The 25462-nt window shown below is 36.9% G+C and overlaps 1 protein-coding gene across 4 annotated transcripts in view; it reads left to right on the top strand.

The window, feature by feature from the left end:
* adgrg2a (adhesion G protein-coupled receptor G2a) overlaps positions 1–25462 on the top strand; it is a 177728-nt gene that overhangs the window by 65595 nt on the left and 86671 nt on the right. For 2 of the 4 annotated variants that reach the window (XM_039745528.1, XM_039745529.1), the window contains 8 exons: positions 12552–12572; positions 14682–14714; positions 16483–16515; positions 18484–18516; positions 21288–21314; positions 21581–21636; positions 22816–22886; positions 23690–23711. In XM_039745528.1, the coding sequence (XP_039601462.1) occupies positions 12552–12572; positions 14682–14714; positions 16483–16515; positions 18484–18516; positions 21288–21314; positions 21581–21636; positions 22816–22886; positions 23690–23711 (296 nt within the window). The remainder of the gene's footprint in view (positions 1–12551; positions 12573–14681; positions 14715–16482; positions 16516–18483; positions 18517–21287; positions 21315–21580; positions 21637–22815; positions 22887–23689; positions 23712–25462) is intronic. The other 2 variants (XM_039745530.1, XM_039745531.1) reach the window with 2 other exon arrangements.

Genomic DNA, 25462 nt, shown 5'->3' with positions numbered 1-25462 from the left:
TGAATGCAACAGTTATCTGTTCCATCTGAAGGTGTGTTTAATCAGTAATGTCAGGTGTATGTGTTATTATTTTAAACATACAACCTTTAATGATCCCTAAGGGAACTTAAGACTGTATTGACTTCATTGTTGAAAGAGGAGGTTATGGATGCTATTGTTATCGTATCATATTAAAGATTCCATTAATATTTTCATTTATTATGTTTAGTATAACACTATTTTTGGATGTTGGCATTGCATGCTCTGTTACTGTCATCAATCAACAGAATCTGGTGAATAATATTATAGATATGAAAGTGGTGCAGGTATCAAAAAGAGGCCTTTATAAACCAGCTTCTAAATTTCAAAACAATCTCATTTTCTTGCAGTAAATGACATCTTACTTAAACAATTCCAAACTATTTAGTTGATAATTCCTCCATTCAGTCTAGCTCCTTCTTAACCTGTCTCAATATTTACTGAATGTAAACTGGAAATTAAAAACAGCAAGTTTTCTAGACCACATTGTCAGGGTTGGTCTGATATTATTGGATGATATCATATTCATATTCCAAGCATATATATATATATATATATATATATATATATATATATATATATATATATATAAATATATATGCCAGCAACACTCATGACAATGACAACACAATTACATTGACAATCATGTTACGTTATTTTCAAAATGTTTCCTTTCCTTTTTCATTACTTCTTTAACACACTACTTCGCTGCGAAGCGCGGGTATTTTGCTAGTGGATAAATAAATGATTAAAGATAAATAATATTGAAGTGTGCACTGTTGTAGGACTTTATGGTGAGAGACACTGCAGTTCCCAAACTAGGCAGTGATTCAGCTGCTTAGAATTTTCTCGATGGTGCTCCTGAAGAATGTGGTGAGAATTGGGGGAGGTAGGCTTGCCTTCTTCAGTCATCAGAAGTGGAGATGCTGCTGCATCTTCTTAGATATGGAGATGGTGTTAATTGACCAAATAAGATAAGCTGCCAGGTACACATCAAGGAATTTGGTTTTCTTGACCATTTCCTCGATGTGCAGTGGGATGTGGACAGCATTGGCTTTCCTAAAGTAAACAATGATCTATTTTGTCTTGTCCACATTAAGAGACAGATTGTTGCACCTGCACCAGTCCGCCAATCATTGTATCTCCATTTTGTAAACTCACTCATCTCATTTGCTGATGAGACCCATCACCATTGTGTCATCCACAAACTTAATGATGGGTACAGCTGTACGCAGCCGTACAGTGCTGAGTCAGTAGAGTAAACAGAAATGGGCTAAGTACACAGCCCTGGGGGGCACCATTGCTCAGCGTCATGGTACTGGATATCGTGTTTACGACATGGACTGTCAGACGTCTCTCTTTCAGGAAGTCCTGGATCCAGTTGCATGGAGAAGTATTGTAGCCTAGCAGACACAAATGCTGAAAGCTTAACAGAAGTTAATGAATAGCATCCTAGCATAGGTTCCTTGTCCAAATGGGACAGGACCAGATGAAGAGCAGTTGATATGGCATCTTCAGAGGAAGAGTTTTGGTGATAGGTATACCGAAGAGGGTCATGTGATGTGGAAGTCTGACATTCAAGAGGCCCAAGACTAGTTATTTGAAGCACTTCATAATGACAGGTGTGAGTGCTATTGGATGATAGTCATTGAGGTAAGAGACACAGGACTTCTTCGGAATGAATATGACGGTGGTGGTTTAGAAGCACTTGGGGACGACTTAGTGTTTCAGATAAATATTTAAGATCTCTGTAAAGATGAAGATGTCTGAGCACTCAGCCAGGCATGTTGTCTGGTCTAGCAGCTTTGCGTGGGTTTACATTCCACAAAGTTCTTCTCACGTCAGCACTCTACAAGCATAATACCTGTTCATCCTGAGGAAGGATGGAATTCCTGGAAGACTTGTCTTTCAGGGCATCAAACTGTGCAATTAGATTCAAAACAGCTGGAACTGTGACAGCATTACTGCATGCGGGTAGTGTGGTCTTATAGTCTGTTATGGCTTGAGTTCTCTGTGCTGTGTGTCTCTGGTGTCACGAAAGTGGCTGTGGATTTTCTTGCCATACTTTCGCTTTGCTGCTTTGATGCCTCAAGTTAGGTTTGCCTTTGTTGTCCTGAGGGCTACCTTGTCACATGATCTAAAGGCATTTCTATGTGCATTTACATTCAATGCAAAATAGTGCACTTTACAGAAATTCTGAATTTTGCAAACACAGGCTAAATATTTTGAAGGGTTTGACCTATGCAATTAAAAATAATACTGATTTGTTTTGACTTGAATTTAGTAACTCCAATTTTAGTTTTAGTCTAATGGTAGATTTTTGTTAGATTTTGAATGTGTGACAACTATAAATTGGCTATAAAAAGGCTGTAAAATGTCTGCTGAGCTTACTCTTGAGCATGCAATGTACAGTTGGCCATGTGAGAAGCAATCTTGTGTCAAGTCAATGCCGACCTTTTTTAGAGTCATTTATTGTCATAGCGAAGCAGACTCTTACTGGAAATTGGAGGCGTTTGAACTGGAATGGGAGGTCAGAGGGTATGAGAGGGATGCAAGGAATACATACAGTCTTCTCTGAGCCTGTTTCAGTGAAGACAGTTGCCTCAATGAGGTTCTTGTGCAGAGATTCGATCTAAAGCCAGGTGCCATTACAAAGTTTTGGTGGTTGTAAGTTTCATAGTAAAGCGGTACAGTAAACGAAAAGGCAGGGGCCACCAGCAGGCAGACGTGAAGCAAGGCGAACAATAACAGGCTTGAAGCAGTGGAGTAAAGAAGAAGGGAGCAGTGAGCATGAACAGCTGAGGACAGTAAGGAAGTGAGTGAGGAGGCACATGAGCACGGGATGTCGTTAATGTATATAGGCAGGGAGCCAACCACGTGGTAGGTGTGTGGACACCGGCCGTGTGGAAAAAGGAAGGGGGACCAGGGGTGGCCCTTGTGTGTGAAATAAATCTTCTTTTAATGGAAATAAGGAATGAAACCGCCAAAAGGAGAGCTCAGTTCCTAAACTTCCTTATGGCGTAATGGTGAGAACCGCCAAAAAGAAGACGTTATTTTCAAAAGTTCATTACGGGGCACAACACGAAATGAAACATACTTAACGTTTGTAAGTACAGTATAAAGGATGAGCATGGGAAAATTGGAAGTAGCAGAAATAGTAAGGAGGGGTTTCCCCTATCTATATATACAGTTTAGGGGGTACACCCATTTCCCCCCCTTGGGTGTTGTAATTGGACATGAAACATACCTAACTTTTATAAGTACACTGCAAGGAATGAGCATGCGAAATTTCAGCTTCCCACATACAGTATATGGAAAGTGGGAGAATTAGTGATGAGTCAGTGAGGGCTTTTCCTTTCATATGTGTAGATAGCAAAATACCCGCGCTTCGCAGCGGAGAATTAGTGTGTTAATGAAATAATGAAAAAGAAAAGGAAACATTTTAAAAATAACATAACCAGCGGTAAAGCAAGGAAGACTCCGTAATAAGGACGGTTGGGTGCACGTAGAAGGGGTGCCTGCTAACCTAAAAGGGATATTCGGAGCTGATGGCTTTACTTGTCTGTTTTGGAGCGGGCGTCAGCCATGGATGGACACTAATGCCAAGTCACCCAGGTGAGACGGACTTTATTCTTCAATAAAGAAACTGACAACGGTGAGACCGCTTCTTTACATGTAAATTAAGTAAATGCATCCGCGGTGCACATCAGGATTGTTCGCCGGATTCACTGCAGACTTCCCAGGCTGTGTGATTTTAAACTTTTAAAAGAAAGCTCAGATAAAGGACTGGGGAACATGTGAGGATTGTGTGTGTCTGGGTGTCTAATATGTGTATATAGTTGTAATATAGGTTAAGTACATGTGAATATATTTGCACCATTTATAAATAAGATATTCTTTCCGTTTCTTTACCTTGCTTTCTTGCATTATTTCGTTTTCGGCAGCGTCTCTATGAAGTTGTGGATTTGCCTGCGAGTATAATAAAGGAACTGTCACCGAGCCGGTGAGATCGCTTCTTTACATGTAAATAAGGTAAATGCGTCCGCAGCGCACATCAGGATTGGTCGCCGGATTCACTGCAGACTTCCCAGGCCGTGTGATTATTAACTTTTAAAAGAAAATTCAGATAAAGGACTGGGGAACATGTGAGGATTATGTGTGTCTAGGTGTCTAATATGTGTATATAGTTGTAATATAGGTTAAGTACATGTAAATTTATTTGCGCCGTTTATAAATAAGAGATTAGTGCTGCTGACGGATGGCCTTATATGGGCAGGCAGTCAATTATGTGGGAGGCGTGGGGATGGAGGAAGCAATATAGGCAGGCAACCAACTATGTGGGAGGCGTGGTGATGGGGGACACAACTCCGCCTCACACGGCGACTGAGCTGCAGGCTATGGCCGTATATATGTACGTAAGTAGTATTCAGTTATGACCGTTACGCGTATAATTTCGAAATGAAACCTGCTTAACTTTTGTAAGTAACCTGTAAGGAATGAGCCTGCCAAATTTCAGCCTTCTACGTACACGGGAAGTTGGAGAATTAGTGATGAGTGAGTCAGTGAGGGCTTTGCCTTTTATTAGTATAGATGGACAAATCTATAAGTCATTAGAAGAGGGGTGTACTGAATGTGTTCAAGGAGAAAGGTTCCTTATCTCAAGGTAGAAAAGGTACAATACAACAACATTTATTTATATAGCACATTTTCATACAAATTATGTACTGTAGCTCAAAGTGCTTTACATGATGAAGAAAGAGATAAAAAGACAAAATAAATAAGAATTAAAATAAGGGAACACTAATTAACATAAAATAAAAGTAAGGTCCGATGATCAGTGAGGACAGAAGAAACAAACAAACAAAAAAAAAACTCTAGACAGCTGGAGAAAAAAATAAAATCTGCAGGGGTTCCAGGCCACAAGCATTCTACCTAATATAAATGACCTCAATCAGTCCTCATTGAATTCAGGGTTCTCATGGAAGAACTTAACGATGACAGTCATGTGGACTTCTGACCTTTAATCCATCAATGTAGGGACATGACGGTGCTTTGATTAGGTGGTGGTGGCACAGATCGCCACCACAGAAAACCGAAAAAAGAACAGAAGTGAAAGTAGGGGTTAGTACGAATTTTGGAACCACCATGAATAATAATGATAATTTATTGAATATACAGAGCATCAAGATTAAACTTAAATTAAGCTATGAGAAAGCCATGTTAAAATAATATGTTTTTAGCAGTGTTTTAAGGTGCTCCACTATATTAGCTTGGCAAATTCCTATTGGCAAGCTATTCCAGATTTTAGGCGCATAACGGTAGAAGGCCGTCTCACCACTTCTTTTAAGTTTAGCTCTTGGAATTCTAAGCAAACACTCATTTGAAGATCTAAGGTTATGATTTCGAGTGTCAGGTGCAAGACTTTCCGAAATATAAGATGGAGCGAGATTATTTAAGGCTTTGTAATCCATAAGCAGTGTTTTAAAGTCAATTCTGAATGACACAGGTAACCAGTGTAGTGACATCAAAACTGGAGAAATGTGCTCGGATTTCTTTTCCTAGTTAAGATTCTAGCAGCTGAATTCTGCACTAGTTGCAATCGATCAATGTATTTTTGGGTAGTCCAGAGAGGAGTGTGTTACAGTAATCTAGTTGACTGAAAACAAAAGCGTGAACTAATTTCTCAGCATCTTGCAGTGTTGTAAGAGATCTAACTTTTGCTATATTTCTTAAGTGAAAAAATTATGTCCTAGTAATCTAATTAATATGTGATTTAAAATTCAGGTCAGAGTCAATAGTTACCCCTAAATTCTTTACCTCCGTCATGACTTTAATCCTAATGGATCAAGTTTACAGTATTTCTAATACCTTCATTATATCCATTATTGCCAATCACTAAAATTTCTGTTTTCCTCTTATTTAGTTTGAGAAAATTACTACTCATCCATTCTGAAACACAAATAAGACATTGTGTCAATGAATCAAGAGAGTCTGAGTCATCAGGTGCTATTGATAAATACAGCTGAGTGTCATTAGCATAGCTGTGGTATCTCACGTTATGCCCCGAGATAATCTGACTTAACGGAAGCATGTAAATCGAAAAGAGCAGCCGACCCAGGATAGAGCCTTGTGGAACACCATATAGAATATGATGTGTCATTGAAGTATAATTACCACAACTAACAAAAAAATTTCTACCTGTGATATAGGATTCAAACCAATTTAAGACACTGCCAGAGAGGCCCACCCATTGATTAAGGCGATTTCTAAGAATATTGTGATCAATGGCATCACATGCGGCACTCAGCTCTAAGAGGATGAGACCAGATAAATGGCCTCTGTCTCCATATAACCGCAAGTCATTTACTACTTTAACAAGTGCAGTTTCTGTACTGTGATTTGTTCTAAAACTCGACTGAAACTTATCAAGAATAGCATGTTTATTGAGGTGGTGATTTAGCTGCATAATAACTGTCTTCTCTAGGATTTTACTTAAGAAAGGTAGGTTAGAAATAGGTCTAAAATTTTCTAAAGCAGAGGAGACCAGATTATTTTTCTTCAGCAGGGGTTTGACTACAGCAGTTTTAAGACAGTCTGGGAAGACTCCTGTATCTAATTATGAGTTTACTATGTCAAGAATACTATCAATGTTATCACACCTGATACTTCCTTGAAAAAACATTTTGGTATTGGGTCAAGGATGCAGGTGGAAGGTCTCAGTTGAGAAATTATTTTATGAAAATCAGGTAAATATATCCTGGTGAAAGAATTTAATTTGTTTATAGTGGAGTACCAGGTTTTAAGAAGATCAGTATTGGGGAGATGTACTATATTATTTCTAATATCATTAATTTTGTGATTAAAAATACAGAAACATTCTCACAAGTTTCACTGGAAGTATTTTGGAGGCATTTCATTGAGTGACCTAGGTTTAGCAGATGATCAATTGTAGAGAATAAGACTCTGGGATTACGAACATTGTTATTTATAATTCTAGAGAAATAACACCACCTCTCAAGACAGACTATGTAGTTGTATTTTGTTATTTTAACCTTCAGTATCTCATAGTGTAAAATCAGTTTAGTTTTTCTCCATTTATGCTCCATTCTCTGGCATGTTCTCTTTAGATCAGACACTCTTTGGGTTTTCCAAGGTATAACAGTGCTAGAAGATTTTTTAACTATCTTTTCAGGTGCGACTATGTCAGGGGCAGCACAGTGGCTCTATGAAAAGCAACAGCAGGATACTCAAAGGACGTGAATTTACTAAAACTGCCATCTTTATACTTTAACTGTCTCGAGTAAATGTTTGCTAAAACACCATCTTTCTTAGCTTGGCGATCCGCATGAGCAAAGCTGTAATTTGGAGATGCAGATTTGATTAAAACAGGCGCACCATCAGAGCTAAGCCACGTTTCACTTAGTGCAATAAAATCAATTTTCCTATAACTAATAAGATCATTGATGGAAAACGTCTTGTTGGTTAATGCTCTAACATTTAATAAAGCCATATTTAATGTTTCGGAAGAGCTCAACTGAATTGTATGGTCATTATGAATATTTGAGAAAGAAATTTTATAATTTTTTTAGCGCCACTCTGTGCGTATGTTTTGCTTAATCTATAATCCTTTTTTTATATAGTAAAGCAACCAAGCCACTCTTCTGTGCCCACTGCCTTGCCCTCATTAGCCTTATTTGTCTAGTCAGTTTATTAGTGATGTGCAACCTTTGTGGGGATGAGCTATTATTCTGGTAAAAATGGCTTCTTAATGCATTACACACATTTACCCTGTAAAAAGTGATGATATGTTGATATTACGGCAAATATGAAACAACCAAGTAGCATATTAATAAAAATGCATACTGTAGATGTAGAATATTAAGAAAATCTCCTACAAAGTCTGGTTTGATTTTGACTTCAGATTAACAGATGAACATATAAAAAATAAACAAGTATTCTTTAGATCATTTCCTGTTCTTAGTATCTGAGAAAATTCCACTTAACATTAGTTGCAGTAAGCTTATGTTTTTACAGTATTTAATTACAAATTGAACAAAATGAGATAGATCAAGTAATCAGCTACCCACTTATGCATTTTGACTTAATTTTTCTCTCCTCATGCTAGTGAAGGTCACGTGCCAACATTCTGAGCTAGGAACAGCAGGCCACAGAGCCCCCAGTAGTGGTGTGCAGCTTCCCTGGAGAAGTCCCAAGTGTCTCCTGGTCCTAAATGCCTCCTGTTCAGTCCAAAGATATAATTTTTACAACTAGTTCTGGAGCTGACACTTGGAGCACTGCTGTCTGGTAGTACATAATCACAGTTTCTGACAAAATAAACATACTGCCTTAATTGTTTTGTGTAATGGTAGAACAGAAGCAGGACATTTTGCAACTATCATTTACAAGTTTGCAATGTGCCTTTATTGATGAACGATGTCAATAGATTCTCTTTCAATGACTATTGTTTGATCATTACAAAATTAATCTATTTATTAATGGATCACATTTAACTTTTCTTTCCAAAGTCATAAAAAATTGTTGTCTCAAAACTACTGTTCATTAATTTGTATCAAACAGATCATGGCAATATTTCACTGTTAGGCTGTGGTGATTATTCAATTATTACTATATAGTTTCTTGAAAATTCAGTAGGAAAACCCTTTACTAGGTGTAGTAAAACTTTGTATCTTGATTTCTTATATTGCTTCGGTGGTTTGAATTTAGGTTTAGAGCTGGTCATACTGATTGGAGCAATCAAGTTGAACCTTTTCTCAATGTGACAAGTTAGAACAAGATCTATAGCCATCTCTTTGTTTCTCCCCTTCCACTCCTGGTTCCCGAGTTATAGGGTTCATCTTGTTTTTTTTTGTTGGACCTTGTACAATGTGACAGTGTCAGACAGCTCATGAATGTTCTTATATGCATTTTTAAAAACATCCTATTCTGTCCAATAAAAACAATCTTGTAATTTTTCAGCTGACTCCACAGTCCATGAATGTATACATTTTCTTACTGGTTTTAATAAATTTCAGCCTTTTCTTTCAAGACAGTATCATAACAGAATTACCCAGTGGTGTGCAAGGTAAAGCCTTGTATGTATAGCACTATAGCAGATCCAAAGTCTTCCCATTTCTTTAACTAGCTGTTTGTACTGTATCTGGGAAGCTCGATGGTTAAGATTGCACAATCATCTATCTCTATAATTGGGGAGATTGGATGACTATTCTCCAAACTTGTGATGTAATCTTCTAAACACTGGTGTTTTTCATTTGTGGTCACCTCCAAGAAAAAATATTGAAGACAATTCTTTAGTTTATAATGTTGGTAAATAGAATGACTTCCAGTTAAAGCATTAGAAACTGTGCCAGTTATGTATTTATGTATTGATATGGTGATAAGAATGGATGCTTCAGGTAGAGTAACTGAGCTTATCTGGGGTTGGATTTAAGAGACTAGTGATATGTTTCATTTTACAAGTCTGAATGTCCTGTTCTGCTATTAAATTGAATTTACTAACACAGTGAAGATTAGAGGGATAGGCTTTGGCATTACCTATTATTTCTTATGAGCGTCTTTACTAATACAATAAATATTATATCTGCAAATAATGTTTAGATTGTTTTACATGGCAAAATTGTACATTCAGATTTTTTTTCTTATCAGTACATGAAGGTTGTTACTGTTTTTATCTATTAATCTGAAGTAGAACAGGCCAGATAAAGGTCTCTTTCATACATTTGTAATATCATCAGTTTGTGATGCCCAGAAGATATATCATTTAGTGGTTTTTGTGCTGTCCTACCAGGGTATAATTCTTTCTGCTTGAAGTGATTTGCTTTTGAGAGGAGTATTCAAGTACTGTATCAAGTATTCATTATATTCAAGCCCTATTTTTGAATACATATTATTGATGCTGCGGTGGGCTGGTGCCCTGCCCGGGGTTTGTTTCCTGCCTTGTGCCCTGTGTTGGCTGGGATTGGCTCCAGCAGACCCCTGTGAACCTGTAGTTAGGATATAGCGGGTTGGATAATGAATGGATGGACATTATTGATAAATGAGTGAAAATAAATGAGCAAAAAATTAAAAGTTTCAGTAAACATTTAACTTCGCCAGTGCAATAGTTACAACACTGTAGAATTGATATTGCTGTTTCAGAACTGACTGAACTGTCATTGTGGATCTACCCACAAATTATGATACTGCATGCAGGGATGAGGTAATAGAACTAGTCAAATGGTGTAGCCTTAACAAATAAAATATCAAAAAAGAAATTGGTGGTGAATTTTAAGCATGGAAAAATATCACTTTATCATACATCAGTGGGCAGACTGTACATGTAGTTTTGAATTGCACTTTCTAGCACTTTAATATGTAAAACTAGGGTGCTCCGCCCCCTGCTTGCTTTGCTTGCCAACCCCGGGGTTTGGTTACCCGGATATACAATTTAAAGAGACATATGCATTATTTTCACTTTTACTTTAAAACTTCAGTTAAAACAATATTTGGAATGAACTTTTCTTTAAGATTGCATTGAATTTTGATTTACATTGTGACAACACAACGTATAACTGCCCGTGAGTGAATATTGTTTCTTTCTCTCTAATAAATAAACTGAATTTTTTGAATGTTTGTCCCTGTGATTTGTTAATTGTCATAGCAAAAGCTATTCTCACAGGAAACTGTAAATGTTTTAATACTACTGGCATATCAAGATCTCCTTTTGTGTCTAATGTTATTCGCGGAAAATGTACTACAAAAATGTGAATTTCCCCTTGGGATTAATAAAGTATCTATCTATCTATCTATCTACATTACCTTTCTTGTCTACATGTTAGAATTGTTCGACCAATTTTTAATACAACTAATCTTATTCCATTGCATAGTCCATCACTCATACATAAATTACACAATAACATTACAATACATCCTTGTTTCAACAGTAATTCAGCCAGTTGAAGACTGGACAGTGTTAATGCTTGTAGATATTCTATGGGATATTATTAATTGATGTTTTCATCTTCTGCACGATCATCACTAACTGCTTAAGCATAGTCTATGAATATGCATTTAATCAATTTGCCATGTAGCTGATTGACATTTTTCGTGTTCATTCGTTTGACTTCATCATTTCTCGCTGCCATATTTAGATGAATGGGTGATTCTAAACTGGATCTTCATAAGTGTGTGTGTATGTGTGTTCATAAATAAGCCCTTTAATGGATTGGTGTCTGTCCAGGTTAAGTGCTGGAATGTACCTGATGACCATGGTCTTGTTTGAAAATAGTTGTAAGTAGGGTGTGACTTGAAAGAATCTCATTGTAAAAGTATCCATCTGGTGGGACTTTCTTCCAAAAAGTTTCTTCAAAAACTCACATCTTGTCGCAGGATTAGTCTCGTCTCGTCCCAAGATTGTTTTATTATAATAGATACTGTGGGATACTTATGTTCTAGGGGAGCAGCCAGGGGCTCCTTGGTAACTCCCCCGAGACGCTGGGTGGCAGCCTTCCTGGCTGATAATGGTGCCTAAGTTTCCCGCAGGATTTCATGGGAGTTGGAGTGCCCCACAACCTTGTGGGGATCTGGGGTGGCCACCAGGGGGGCTGCAGGGATCCCGGAGCCAACTTGGACACCTCTGCAGCCTTGCCTAGAGGTGCAATTAGCGCCAGCTGATTCAGCACCTGGAGCACTTCCGGGAGGACTATAAAAAGGGCCTGCCTCCCTTCAAAGACAGCCAGAATCGGAAGGAAGAGAACAAGGTTGCCTGGGAGGAGTGGTGATGCAAGGTGGAGACTTGTTGATGGGGAGTTAAGTGCTTTTGGGACTGTGTTGTGGCTGGAGGGATTATGGGGACGACGTGCCCTCCAGCTGAAGATAAATAAAAAATCTTTGTGTGTTAAAACGTGTCTCTGGGTCTGTCTGTGCCGGGTCAGGCGCAATAAAGTCCAAATATCACAATACATACATATATCTAGTATGTTCCATAAAGTTCTCCTGGGAAGTTTTATCTGCAATGGGTAAAGGAGTTTCATGATACAGTGACTCTTTTCTATTGGTCAGTTTTTCAAAGTGTTTTAACATTCTCCATCACACTTTAGTGTTTGTGCTGAGGGCTAGAAACAGCTAAAGAGAATGTGGTGCCCTGCTACTAAAGTTGTAAAATAGCTAAGCACTCTTCTGTTGAATCTGCCCACTCTCTATACAGTCTCCCTTTCCTGTTAACTAGCTTTGGTTAGTCAAGATCATGACTACCACATTTTATAATAACACTTATCCAAAAACTTGGCATTTAACCTTGAATGGACTACAATAACTTTATGAATATGTCTGTGTTTGTGGCAAATTGTTTGTTTACATGCTGTTGTGTAATGATGATTACTTTTGTCCATATTTTGTTGCTTAGACTGATGTTTAGCTTGAATGACATCCATTTAATAAAAATTTTATGCAAATGACATTTTTATGTTAATACATTATTTATTTCATTTAGTAATGTTTATATTTCTGCTTTTTTATTGAATTGATGATAATGGCAGGGCAAAAGTCTACTTTAAAAGGTATGTAAAAATTAAACATTAATAGAGAAAAGGGGTATTTGATCTGAATAAGGTGTAGTACAGTATCTGTTACTTATCTGTAATGTACTGTATGTACTTTACTGAGTACTAGAAAAGACATTTGAGAAGTGTCAAGCATGTACATAGTTTAGTTTTAATAGGCAAGATGGTTTAGGAGATATCATTCAGGGATTTTTGTATTTTTTGCTTCTATGGTATAAACAACACATTGTTTCTATAGATCTTAACACAGTGGTTTTAACCTGCTATCACCCAGCAGCATACCCTTCATACTGTGAATACGTACAATGCAATACCCACTCCTGAACTAAACTTAATGTATAACCTTGCATGTAATAGCTTAATCTCTTTAACAATGTCTTATTTCTCTGCACTTTTTCACTTCTTATAGTTATCACTTTACCACTTTATTCCAATAATATTCAAATGACTTAAAGTTTAGCAGAGTTAGATCAACCCTACAAGATACTCCATACCTGTATTGGTTTGTACTTGCATTGATTTAATAGCTTCCCATAATATGCTTGGGAGAGGCAGGATAGTATTCCTGTAGAGAGGGTTTATGGTTTTTAATAATTTATCAACACTGTAGGGAAGTGGCTATACGTTATAATATAATGTTGGTAACACTTTACTTTCTGTACTGCAAAATTGAGTCTCTTATGCATTTGCTATTATTTAATAAGACCTTAACAAATACTTTTTTGGGGTCTTTATAACACTTACAAAGAATCAGTAAAGTGTTTATTCATCTCTGCAGTGGGACCTAACAAAACTTCACTGTGAAGTAGTATGAGGTGGCTTAACTGAGACACATTTCTCTTGATATTACATATTTAGCATAAGACCAGTGAATCCTTGCCCTGGTGTGCCATATGTGCAATTTTTTAGATAACAAATGCCTCTATTTTCATTATTTTTTGCTTTAACAAACAAGATAAACTGAAAAATTGGTCCATTGCTGGGCAAGTAACATCAAAGCATCTTCCTTTCTTTGAATTGTACTAGGACATCAAAGCATTTTCGCTTATTGAGTTGTACTAGTAATCATTCACTGTGTAAAGCAGAAGCCCAGAAATTGGCTGTGATGCCTTGGCTGTATTGATTACTTTATAACCTGCGAACAGATAGATGCCATCATACTAGGTATTGCCCACCTGGTTTATAGCTTGTGAAAGTATGAGTGAAAGGTGTTCTAAAGCAATCAAGGAATCTGTGCGAAGACATCCGTCAAATTAACAGCAGGCAAGTCAAATGTGTGTAACATCAGATGTTCTGAAACCCACCAAAGAATTTTTAAATAAATATGGTTTGCCCAAGGAACTGAAACAGAAAAAGAGAAGAAGAAACAGCGACAACAAAACAGCAACGTCAGGAGTGGGTGAAGTCGAAGGAGAAGGCAACATCAGAAAAATGAGACAGAGAGACGAGTGACAGTTTCATCTGATTGTCATCTAAAGCATATCATGAATAACATTAATTGCTAAGTCAAAAGCTGTTCCAGAACAACTTCTAAGTATTGATATTCTTCGTAGCTTTTTCCAAAGACTAGCTGGCATTAATGTGGTAAGGGTTTATGGGCACATGTATATTTATGTATGTTTGTGTTAATCGTAAGGTAGACCAATCTGGCAATGAACTTGGGTAGTTTGAAGGTAATAACACGAGATAATACAATCCTTTATATTAGAAAGATCTTACGATCGTGTCAGTAGGCCACACTGCACGGAGATGAATAACCTAACTGCTCATGTTTTAGAAGACGAAGACGAAAAGAATTGTTTGTTAAGGGCTTGTTACATAAGCCTAATTGAGTAATAGATAGATCTTTGTATTACCTAAAGTGTTACCATCATTTTTGATTTTGCTTCTATTCTCTGCAGTGAGAATACCATAACTAGAAATAACTACAATAGTACTAATTATTTGAATGCTGTTATAATTTTGTAAAATTTATATAGTATATGCATGCTTGATCTTGATGAAGTCTGATGATTAAAGCTGTTGGTTTTTGGTATTTTAAATTAAGAATATTTGCAGTAAAACTTTAATAATTCTCTTGCTTTTATTTATTTTTTATTAATTCAGCTAATGTTACACAGCCAGCCATCACTATTACAGGTAAATATTTATATTTAAAGTAATCCCTCTTTTCTAGGGTACTTTGCTTTTTAATCCTGGCCTGGGCACCTCCTGTGTTGTGTTTGCACATTTTCTTCATTTTCTCTCACATTCCATGTAGTAATTTAATTGATGTCTCTAAATTTCCCTGGTGTGAGTAAGTAAAGGGCTACAGTGTATTGAGCCCTGATTTAGATTAAGAGGCTTCTGAAAATGGATGAAGAGGTGAATGATTCTTTTCCACATGCAGTAAAAGAAAAAGAGCCACAATGATGAGGAAAATCCATAAATTAAAGAACAAATATAATACCAGAGTTCTATATTACCATAAAATGTGTTTTAATGTGTGTTTACTACAAACTACAAACATTCTCATCATAATTGAGCAAGACAGAGAGCCATGCCCGCCAACTCACAGAGCCCCGCCCACCAACTCTAACAGAGCCCCGCCCGCCAACTGTAAGACCATGGGATACACACGAGAGGGCCACGCCTGCCAACTCACAGAGCCCCGCCCGCCAACTCTAAGACCATGGGAATTTTAAAATAAATATGGTTTGCCCAAGGAACCAAAACAGAAGAAGAGAAGAAGAAACAGCGACAGCAAAACAGCAACGTCAGGAAAGGGTGAAGTCGAAGAAGAAGGCGACATCAGAAAAATGACACAGAGAGACGAGTGACAGTTTCATCTGATTGTCAGCTAAAGCATATCATGAATAACATTAATTGCTAAGTCAAAAGCTGTTCCAGAACAACTTCTAAGCACTGATACTCTTCGTAGTTTTTTCCAAAGACTATATATATCTAGACTTTGCTATCTATATTTTCTTTATACTTTCTTCTAGTGGTATTATTATTCTTTAATAAATACCAGGTTGCTTTTAATTTTGTATACTTTGTCTTTATATCTTGATTGATTGAAGTACTAAAGTAAATATTAAGAGCGCCTGGAGCAGTCGGAAGTTTGCCACACACTCCAATTTGCGAGGTTTATCAGCCTGTGGAGGGGAGTTCCATCTAATAGAAGGAACAGTGTGGTAAAGTAAAACATTGTTGATTGATAAATGGTCTATAGGCCAAGGATGTAGAGCATTTGTTTGTTTAAATATATTCTTGGAGACCAAAATAATATTTAGGTCTGAGATATACCTAAGATATTGTACGTTGTTCATGCCAATGATAGGTAAGTCTCTTAAAGTGCTAGGGAGTGATGGGCTGTACATGTGCCATTCATATGGCATTAATGTGGTTAGGGTTTATGTGCACATGTATATCTATGTATATTTGTGTTAATCATAAGGTAGACCAATCTGGTAATGAAAATGGGTAGTTTGATGGTAATAACACAATAATACAATCCTTTATATTAGAAAGATCTTACTATCGTGTCAGTAGGCCACACTGCACGGAGATGAATAACCTAACTGCTCATGTTTTAGAAGACGAAGACAAAAATAATTGTTTGTTAAGGGCTTGTTACATAAGCCTAATTGAGTAATAGATAGATCTTTGTATTACCTAAAGTGATACCGTCATTTTTGATTTTGCTTCTATTCTCTGCAGTGAGAATACCATAACTAGAAATAACTACACTAGTACTAATTATTTGAATGCTGTTATAATTTTGTAAAATTTATATAGTATATGCATGCTTGATCTTGATGAAGTCTGATGATTAAAGCTGTTGGTTTTTGGTATTTTAAATTAAGAATATTTGCAGTAAAACTTTAATAATTCTCTTGCTTTTATTTATTTTTTATTAATTCAGCTAATGCTACACAGCCAGCCATCACTATTACAGGTAAATATTTATATTTAAAGTAATCCCTCTTTTCTAGGGTACTTTGCTTTTTAATCCTGGCCTGGGCACCTCCTGTGTTGTGTTTGCACATTTTCTTCATTTTCTCTCACATTCCATGTAGTAATTTAATTGATGTCTCTAAATTTCCCTGGTGTGAGTAAGTAAAGGGCTACAGTATATTGGGCCCTGATTTAGATTAAGAGGCTTCTGAAAATGGATGAAGAGGTGAATGATTCTTTTCCACATGCAGTAAAAGAAAAAGAGCCACAATGATGAGGAAAATCCATAAATTAAAGAACAAATATAATACCAGAGTTCTATATTACCACAAAATGTGTTTACTACAAAGTACAAACATTCTCATCATAATTGAGCAAGACATACTTTTTTCATTTTTTAAGTATTTTCAGATCTACTTATTGTAAGATATATAATTATATTTGGTCTTTTTCAAATTGTTTCAGAAACAAGGAGACATTTTTCTTTACTTATATAAATATTTCCCACTGGTTTTGCAAACATATGACATGGGCCATATCTATATATATAATTCACTAATGGCACGCCAGGCGCACGCAAGACAGAGAGCCATGCCTGCCAACTTACAGAGCCCCGCCCACCAACTCTAACAGAGCCCTGCCCGCCAACTGTAAGACCATGGGATACCATGGGATACGCACGAGAGGGCCACGCCTGCCAACTCACAGAGCCCCGCCCGCCAACTCTAAGACCATGGGAATTTTAAAATAAATATGGTTTGCCCAAGGAATCAAAACAGAAGAAGAGAAGAAGAAACAGCGACAGCAAAACAGCAATGTCAGGAAAGGGTGAAGTCGAAGGAGAAGGCGACATCAGAAAAATGAGACAGAGAGATGAGTGACAGTTTCATCTGATTGTCAGCTAAAGCATATTATGAATAACATTAATTGCTAAGTCAAAAGCTGTTCCAGAACAACTTCTAAGCACTGATATTCTTCGTAGCTTTTTCCAAAGACTATATATATCCAGACTTTGCTATCTATATTTTCTTTATACTTTCTTCTACTGGTATTATTATTCTTTAATAAATACCAGGTTGCTTTTAAATTTGTATACTTTGTCTTTATATCTTGATTGATTGAAGTACTAAAGTAAATATTAAGAGCGCCTGGAGCAGTCGGAAGTTTGCCACACACTCCAATTTGCGAGGTTTATCAGCCTGTGGAGGGGAGCTCCATCTAATAGAAGGAACAGTGTGGTAAAGTAAAACATTGTTGATTGATAAATGGTCTATAGGCCAAGGATGTAGAGCATTTGTTTGTTTAAATATATTCTTGGAGACGAAAGTAATATTTAGATCTGAGATATACCTAAGATATTGTACGTTGTTCATGCCAATGATAGGTAAGTCTCTTAAAGTGCTAGGGAGTGATGGGCTGTGCATGTGCCATTCATATGGCATTAATGTGGTTAGGGTTTATGTGCACATGTATATCTATGTATATTTGTGTTAATCATAAGGTAGACCAATCTGGTAATGAAAATGGGTAATTTGAGGGTAATAACACGATAATACAATCCTTTATATTAGAAAGATCTTACTATCGTGTCAATAGGCCACACTGCACGGAGATGAATAACCTAACTGCTCATGTTTTAGAAGACGAAGACAAAAAGAATTGTTTGTTAAGGGCTTGTTACATAAGCCTAATTGAGTAATAGATAGATCTTTGTATTACCTAAAGTGTTACCGTCATTTTTGATTTTGCTTCTATTCTCTGCAGTGAGAATACCATAACTAGAAATAACTACAATAGTACTAATTATTTGAATGCTGTTATAATTTTGTAAAATTTGAATAGTATATGCATGCTTGATCTTGATGAAGCCTGATGATTAAAGCTTTTGGTTTTTGGTATTTTAAATTAAGAATATTTGCAGTAAAACTTTAATAATTCTCTTGCTTTTATTTATTTTTTATTAATTCAGCTAATGCTACACAGCCAGCCATCACTATTACAGGTAAATATTTATATTTAAAGTAATCCCTCTTTTCTAGGGTACTTTACTTTTTAATCCTGGCCTGGGCACCTCCTGTGTTGTGTTTGCACATTTTCTTCATTTTCTCTCACATTCCATGTAGTAATTTAATTGATGTCTCTAAATTTCCCTGGTGTGAGTAAGTAAAGGGCTACAGTGTATTGAGCCCTGATTTAGATTTAGAGGCTTAGAGGCTTTAGAGGCTTCTGAAAATGGATGAAGAGGTGAATGATTCTTTTCCACATGCAGTAAAAGAAAAAGAGCCACAATGATGAGGAAAATCCATAAATTAAAGAACAAATATAATACCAGAGTTCTATATTACCACAAAATGTGTTTTAAGGTGTGTTTACGACAAACTACAAACATTCTCATCGTAATTGAGCAAGAAATACTTTTTTCATTTTTTAAGTATTTTCAGATCTACTTATTGTAAGATATATAATTATATTTGGTCTTTTTCAAATTGTTTCAGAAACAAGGAGATGTTTTTCTTTACTTATATAAACATTTCCCACTGGTTTTGCAAACATATGACATGGGTAATATCTATACATATAATTCACTAAGGGCACGCAAGACACACGCCTGACAGAGAGCCATGCCTGCCAACTCACAGAGCCCCCCCGCCAACTCTAACAGAGCCCCGCTTGCCAACTGTAAGACCATGTGATACCATGGGATACGCATGACAAGGCCACACCTGCTAACTCACAGAGCCCCGCCCGCCAATTCTAAGACCATCGGATACGTTCGACAGAGCCCCGCCCAGCAACTATAACACTCCTCCCATGCCATGGGATACGCACGACAGAGCCCTGCCCACCAACTGTAACCCTCCTCCCATGTCCACCGTCGCTCTCGAGGCATGTGCACTGCCTGCTCATATGTCCGCATGCAATAACTCACCAAACACAGCCTCAGTCGCTTTCGTCTGTGCTACAGTCCACATGCACCTCTGAGCCAGGTTGACTTTTCATTGTGCTTTTCTATATATACTGTATAATTGACCAAGTCGCATGATAATGGGGTATGCACGACAGAGCCCTGACCGCCCACTCTAACCCTCCTCCTGCGTCATGAGGAATGCGTGACAGAGCCCTGCCCACCAACTCTCACCCTCCTCCTGCGTCCACCCTCGCTCTCAAGGCATGCAAACTGCTTGCTCATGTGCCTGCCCCCAACACGTCACCAAACACATCCTCACTCGCTTTGGTCTGTACTACAGTCCACATGCAGCTGTGAGCCACGTTGACCGTTCACGTTGATAATTATGCGGCGTATGCTACGCCGCGGCTTGGCTAGTACTCTATATTTTTCTGAAAAATACTTTTTTGTTTCCATTGTGCTTATATTATAGAAAAACAATACTACTACATTCATGATGTCAGCATTCGCAACTATGAATTTAATTGTGGTCCAATACACAATATGCAACAAGGCTGTACTCAAAGACATCAGGAGAAATTAAGGGGATGTTCATTTAAGACTGAAGCCAGGTAGCACTTCTTTACAAAGAGTTATGGGAATCTGGAAGAAATTTCCAATTCATTTAGTTGAAGCAGAAACCTTTTTCATTTTTCCATCCTCCTCTCTTCTACAACAGCTTTCAGTGTGTCCAGGGTTCGCCCTGTGATGGAGCAGGCTTTCCTGATAAGTTTATTCAGGCATTGTGCTTCTTTTGAGCTCTAGTTGCTTCCATGGGAGACTACAGCAGAGAACACCACACTGGCTACTACAGACTGATGAAACATTTCGAGCACCTTGCTGAACACATCAAAAGACCTGAGTCTCCTTAGCAAGTACCATCTGCTCTGACCCTTGTTGTACAGAACCACTGTGTTGTAAACCAGTTTGTAATTTTTATGGACACCAAGGTACTTGGAGCTCTGTATCAATTCCACATCCCCCACCGAATGGTGACTGGTCACAGGGGTTTACTGGCATGCCAAAAGTCCACCAGCAGCTCTTTTGTCTTGCTGATGATGTTGAGTTGCAAGTTGTATCCCTGCACCACAAGACGAAGTCCTCCGCAACCTTCCTGTATTCTGACTGGTCTCCATTGTTAATGCAGCCTATGACGAATGAGTCATCTGAAAATTTTTTAGATAGCAAATTATTGTATGCCATTGTATACAATAAACATGATAATATGCCATGTTAAATATATATCATACTTATGAAACACTTAACATGACCTTCTTCATAAGGACTACTGTCATTATTATCATCATCATTATTGTCACCTTGTGTAAGATTATCTGACGCTGCCGTGTACTGTATGTATGGATCAAGTTTATGGCATGAAATAAATATTTAATTTTAATTATTTTTAGTATTCATTGTTATTGCAATGTTTTTTTGGGATTGAAAATAAAATTAAAGTTTCACTTGGTAAGTACATCGTCTCCATTTCAACTAAAAGTTTACTCATTAATCATGGCCCTGCATTCAAGTGCTCTGTACATGTGATAATAATGGCTCCATAAATCTATTATTAGCAGAACAAGTGGTAATAGTATTGTTATATCATATATGATACCAATCCTTTATATTCTAGTGCATTATATAATGTTACTAATGACAAGATGTTGAAAAATGCAATAATTTCTCAAATATTAAATAAATAGGTGAAATAGCCAAACACAGCTTAACAACACGTTGATCCCTGAATTTTAGTTTTCTTTCTTCTATGTATTTTCTTTTTAACATATTCAAAAACAAATTATACTTCTCTTACTCATTTGTTTCAGGGAGTCTTTCTGAAAATTTCACTTCAGGTAATGTGGACAATAGTGCTCCTAGCCCAAATAATCACCAACTTTCTTGTGACATATGTATTGGATACTGATAATGAATAAGGACATGCTAAATATGCATATCTGTTTAAATATTTATTCTTTATATAGCATTATCATAACATATGATGTTATAACACTGTTATTACATTTCAATACAATGTGCCCTTTAATATTTCCCTTAATATCCTTTTCCTATAGTAGTTACGCAGTTTTGTTTTTAATAGTTTTCTGTTTGTGTTTTACAGGCTTTTTTTATTTTGTATCAATATTTGTAAACACCACCAACATATCTACGTTTCCGGTAAGCAGTGTCTTGGCTATTTATGGGTTTATACATGAGGAGGAGGATTTTGAAATCAGTGCTAAGCTTAACTAGAAACTAGTGTGAAGACTTGGAGTTATATAGTCATACTTTCTAGTTCTTGTGATGATTCTTGTAGCAGTATTTTAAACTATCAGAAAACTGCATACAGAACAGTTTGAACAGCTTTTGAATAACTCAATGCAATAGTCAATCCTACTATAATTAAATGCACAAATTAATTTCTCAGTATTATAAATCATATTAATTTTCAATATTTTAAATCTGAAATAAACTAGGTTTTAGAAAGTTTTAATATTTGTGTTTTAAATGTCAAGAATAATGTCCAAGTTTCTTGTTGATTCAGTGAAATTAATGTTTAGACATATTGAGTTAAAAGGAACAGAATATTTTTGTATTTCTGTTTTTTCTGTATTCAAAGACAAATAGTTTTCATCCTTCCACTCTTTTAAATTCCGATACAATTAATTAAGGATCCTATGGCAGACAGCCAGGGCTCTTGCCTGACTGGGATGTTGCCTCCGTAATGTAAGGAGCAGGTGAGAGAATGGGCACAGGGCATTACCTCCCCCAGAGCACTAGATTGAGGCCTCCTCTGGGTTGCTATAGCACTCTGTGTTCCAAAAGGGCTTCATGGGATTTGGAGTTCGACACAGTCCTGTTGGGTTCTGTGAGTGCCGCCAGGGGCTGCTGCAGGAGCTGCAGAGCCCTACTTTATTGAGCTTCCACCTCATCCGGACCTCGATAACGAGTTGTGGGAAGTAGTTCTGGGTGCAGGATAAAAGGAGCCTGCTGACTTCATTCCCGGTAGCCAGAGTCAGGAGGAAGAGTAATGAGAGGGGAGATTGTAGAAACTCCACACAAACAAAAATTAAGTGTGATATTCCAACCCAGAATGCTGTGTTCATGTCATATTAAATCTAATCAATGCACCAACATTTGTCTCAACATGGGGCAAGCAAAATGATATAATCAAGACATTATGATATATTTTAATAATAAACTTAGTACAGTTTCATTACATGTCACTGTAATTTTAATTTTTCAATGAACTTGTAATACATTTTATTTATTATAAAAAATACAAAGCAGAAAATAAATGAGTTTATTGCATTCCAAAATAAAATTGATTATTTCATTTTTTTTTTCTCCCATCAGTTCACTTTAATGTCAAGTGACTTGATGTGTATAAACAATTTGAGTACACAGAATGACTTATCAACTGCAAGGTAATTTTTACTTCATATGACAAAATAGATAAAAAAGCCAAATGTTCCTCTGGGGACAAACAAAGTTCTATCTATCTATCTATCTATCTATCTATCTATCTATCTATCTATCTATCTATCTATCTATCTATCTATCTATCTATCTATCTATCTATCTATCTATCTATCATTTTGTAAAGCTGCATGGAAACAGAATTACACACATTGAATTTTGTAGTGACTTCTATTTTGCACAATAAACAACTTTAAATGCTTTCTTTTTTATACAGTAGCACCTTTGATACTGAACAAATAATTATATTCCAGTCAGAAGTTATAGTAATACTCTAGGACATATCATTAAAGTTTTCGCTAACAAGTATTACATAGATCCTTACTTTTTTCCTGGACAGGTTACCCACTGTTTGGAATATTCTCATTATGTTCACGATAGTTTCCCTCAACAGTCTAAAAACAAGCTGGAAGGTTGATTATTTTGCTTTAGTGTCTCCTTTGATGCACTGGCCCTTCAGTCAGCTTGAATTATGGCATTCCCTCAATCATTCTCATATAGATAGATAGATTGATCAAGCTTTATGTCTCCCTGGGGAAAATTTGGCATACAGTATGTAGCATATGTGCTCTGGTTTCCTGCCACTTGCCTGGAAAGTTAATAAATTGTTCAATCAGTAAATTGCAAATTTCATAATTTTTCATTCATTCATTTTTTCATTCTCTGATATGATTATTGCTATTATACTGTATTTACTGTATATCAACATTTAAATACATTTATATAGTAACAATTTTATTTTACCTTGCAGCAATTGTTCATTAAAGTGTCTGGTAAGTTTGTTTTATGTACTACAACCTGTTTTAAAAGGCTTTACAATGTGCTTATAAATGTATTTACTTTTATTAAAGAATAATAATAATAATAATGTAATTGTAGAAATTAGCACTTAGCAGCATGGCATGTATGCAACATATAGCATTATTATAACTTCAAAAAGTAAGGAGTGAAGTCCACCATTCATTCTTAGTCATCCTTGCAGATACTTTGGCAAATATTTGCTTATTGCTGTAAATAGTGCGGGCGGCACGGTGGCGCAGTGGTAGCGTTGCTGCCTCGCAGTTAGGAGACCTGGGTTCGCTTCCCGGGTCCTCCCTGCGTGGAGTTTGCATGTTCTCCCCGTGTCTGCGTGGGTTTCCTCCGGGCGCTCCGGAGACATGCAGGTTAGGTGGATTGGCGATTCTAAATTGGCCCTAGTGTGTGCTTGGTGTGTGGGTGTGTTTGTGTGTGTCCTGCAGTGGGTTGGCACCCTGCCCAGGATTGGTTCCTGCCTTGTGCCCTGTGTTGGCTGGGATTGGCTCCAGTGGACCCCCATGACCCTATTCGGATTCAGTGGGTTAGAAAATGGATGGATGTAAATAGCGCTGAGATTGCTATGATTATTAGTGAAATGGCACCATGGATCATAAAGTACTTCAGGTACACAAACTAATTGTAGCATATATACTTAAGCATCCTTTATTACTTATGTTGTAAAAATAGGTTCACAATCTGTAACAACAACAAGTAAAACAAAAAGAAAATGTAATTATTCTTCAATAAAACTGAAATCTATCATCTCTGATTAAATAAAATTTAAACACATCTTCAGAGATGCTCCTCTGAAAACAAACAAGGACGCTGTGTCCAAGATGTAATTGAGAGATAAAAGGACCCCAGCTGGGGAAAATCTGCTTGCATTAAAGAAAAAACACGTCTAAAGACTTTCAGTACCCATCAGATATGAAACGTGTGTATTTACATAGTTGACTTTCAGCTAATCCTACACCTATCTTGTTTTTTTTGTAACTAAACAACCCCTAGAAAGTGAACAGCTTTTTCCACTGTATATATCACAATGCTATATAATATATATATATAATGTGTGTGCGTATACTAACTGTCATGTAGTACTGGAACAGGACAAACTTTAAAAATAAATAAAAAAAAAAAAATGAAATTCTGGCCAAGCAGGTAGGTAGGTATGCTCCAACATCAAACGATGGCACTGTATCTGATTGTGTTCAGCTCTGACGGAAGAGCGTCCCAAGCGTGGGGAGAAAAGCATGTGGCCATGATATCTCTGCAAATCAGCAGCTACCCTCTAAAAGACACGTAGCTCTGATGTCTGTCTCAAAAACGTCAAATCCTACTCCTTAATAATCTGTAGATGATAATATCTGCTGAACAAACAGATTTCACTAGCTAAGTGGAGGCAAGGCACACTGCAACATGTTGCGAGAGGAACACCGCCTCCTCACTCCTGAGGTCCCGCTTCCCCCTCCCCTCGGCACGCAGCATCTCTCTCAGATTTGTGCAAATAAATCAGCACTACAAGCGAGCTATGATACTTAGCATGACAAGAGAAGTCGCAAAATCAACCGGAATGTTCAAGCAAATAATAGTAAAAAAACTGAACTAAAACGGTTAAGTAGATCTATCGTGAAAGGCTGAGACAAATAGATGTTGAATTTTACATATATACTGTATATATGCATTTTTAAAGGAAGATGTATTGCTGTATAAGAGATGCTTTGAAAGAGAT

This window comes from Polypterus senegalus, chromosome 2 (genome assembly GCF_016835505.1).
Source record: "Polypterus senegalus isolate Bchr_013 chromosome 2, ASM1683550v1, whole genome shotgun sequence".
NCBI lineage: Eukaryota > Metazoa > Chordata > Cladistia > Polypteriformes > Polypteridae > Polypterus > Polypterus senegalus.
This window is presented reverse-complemented; position numbering and strand designations above follow the sequence as displayed.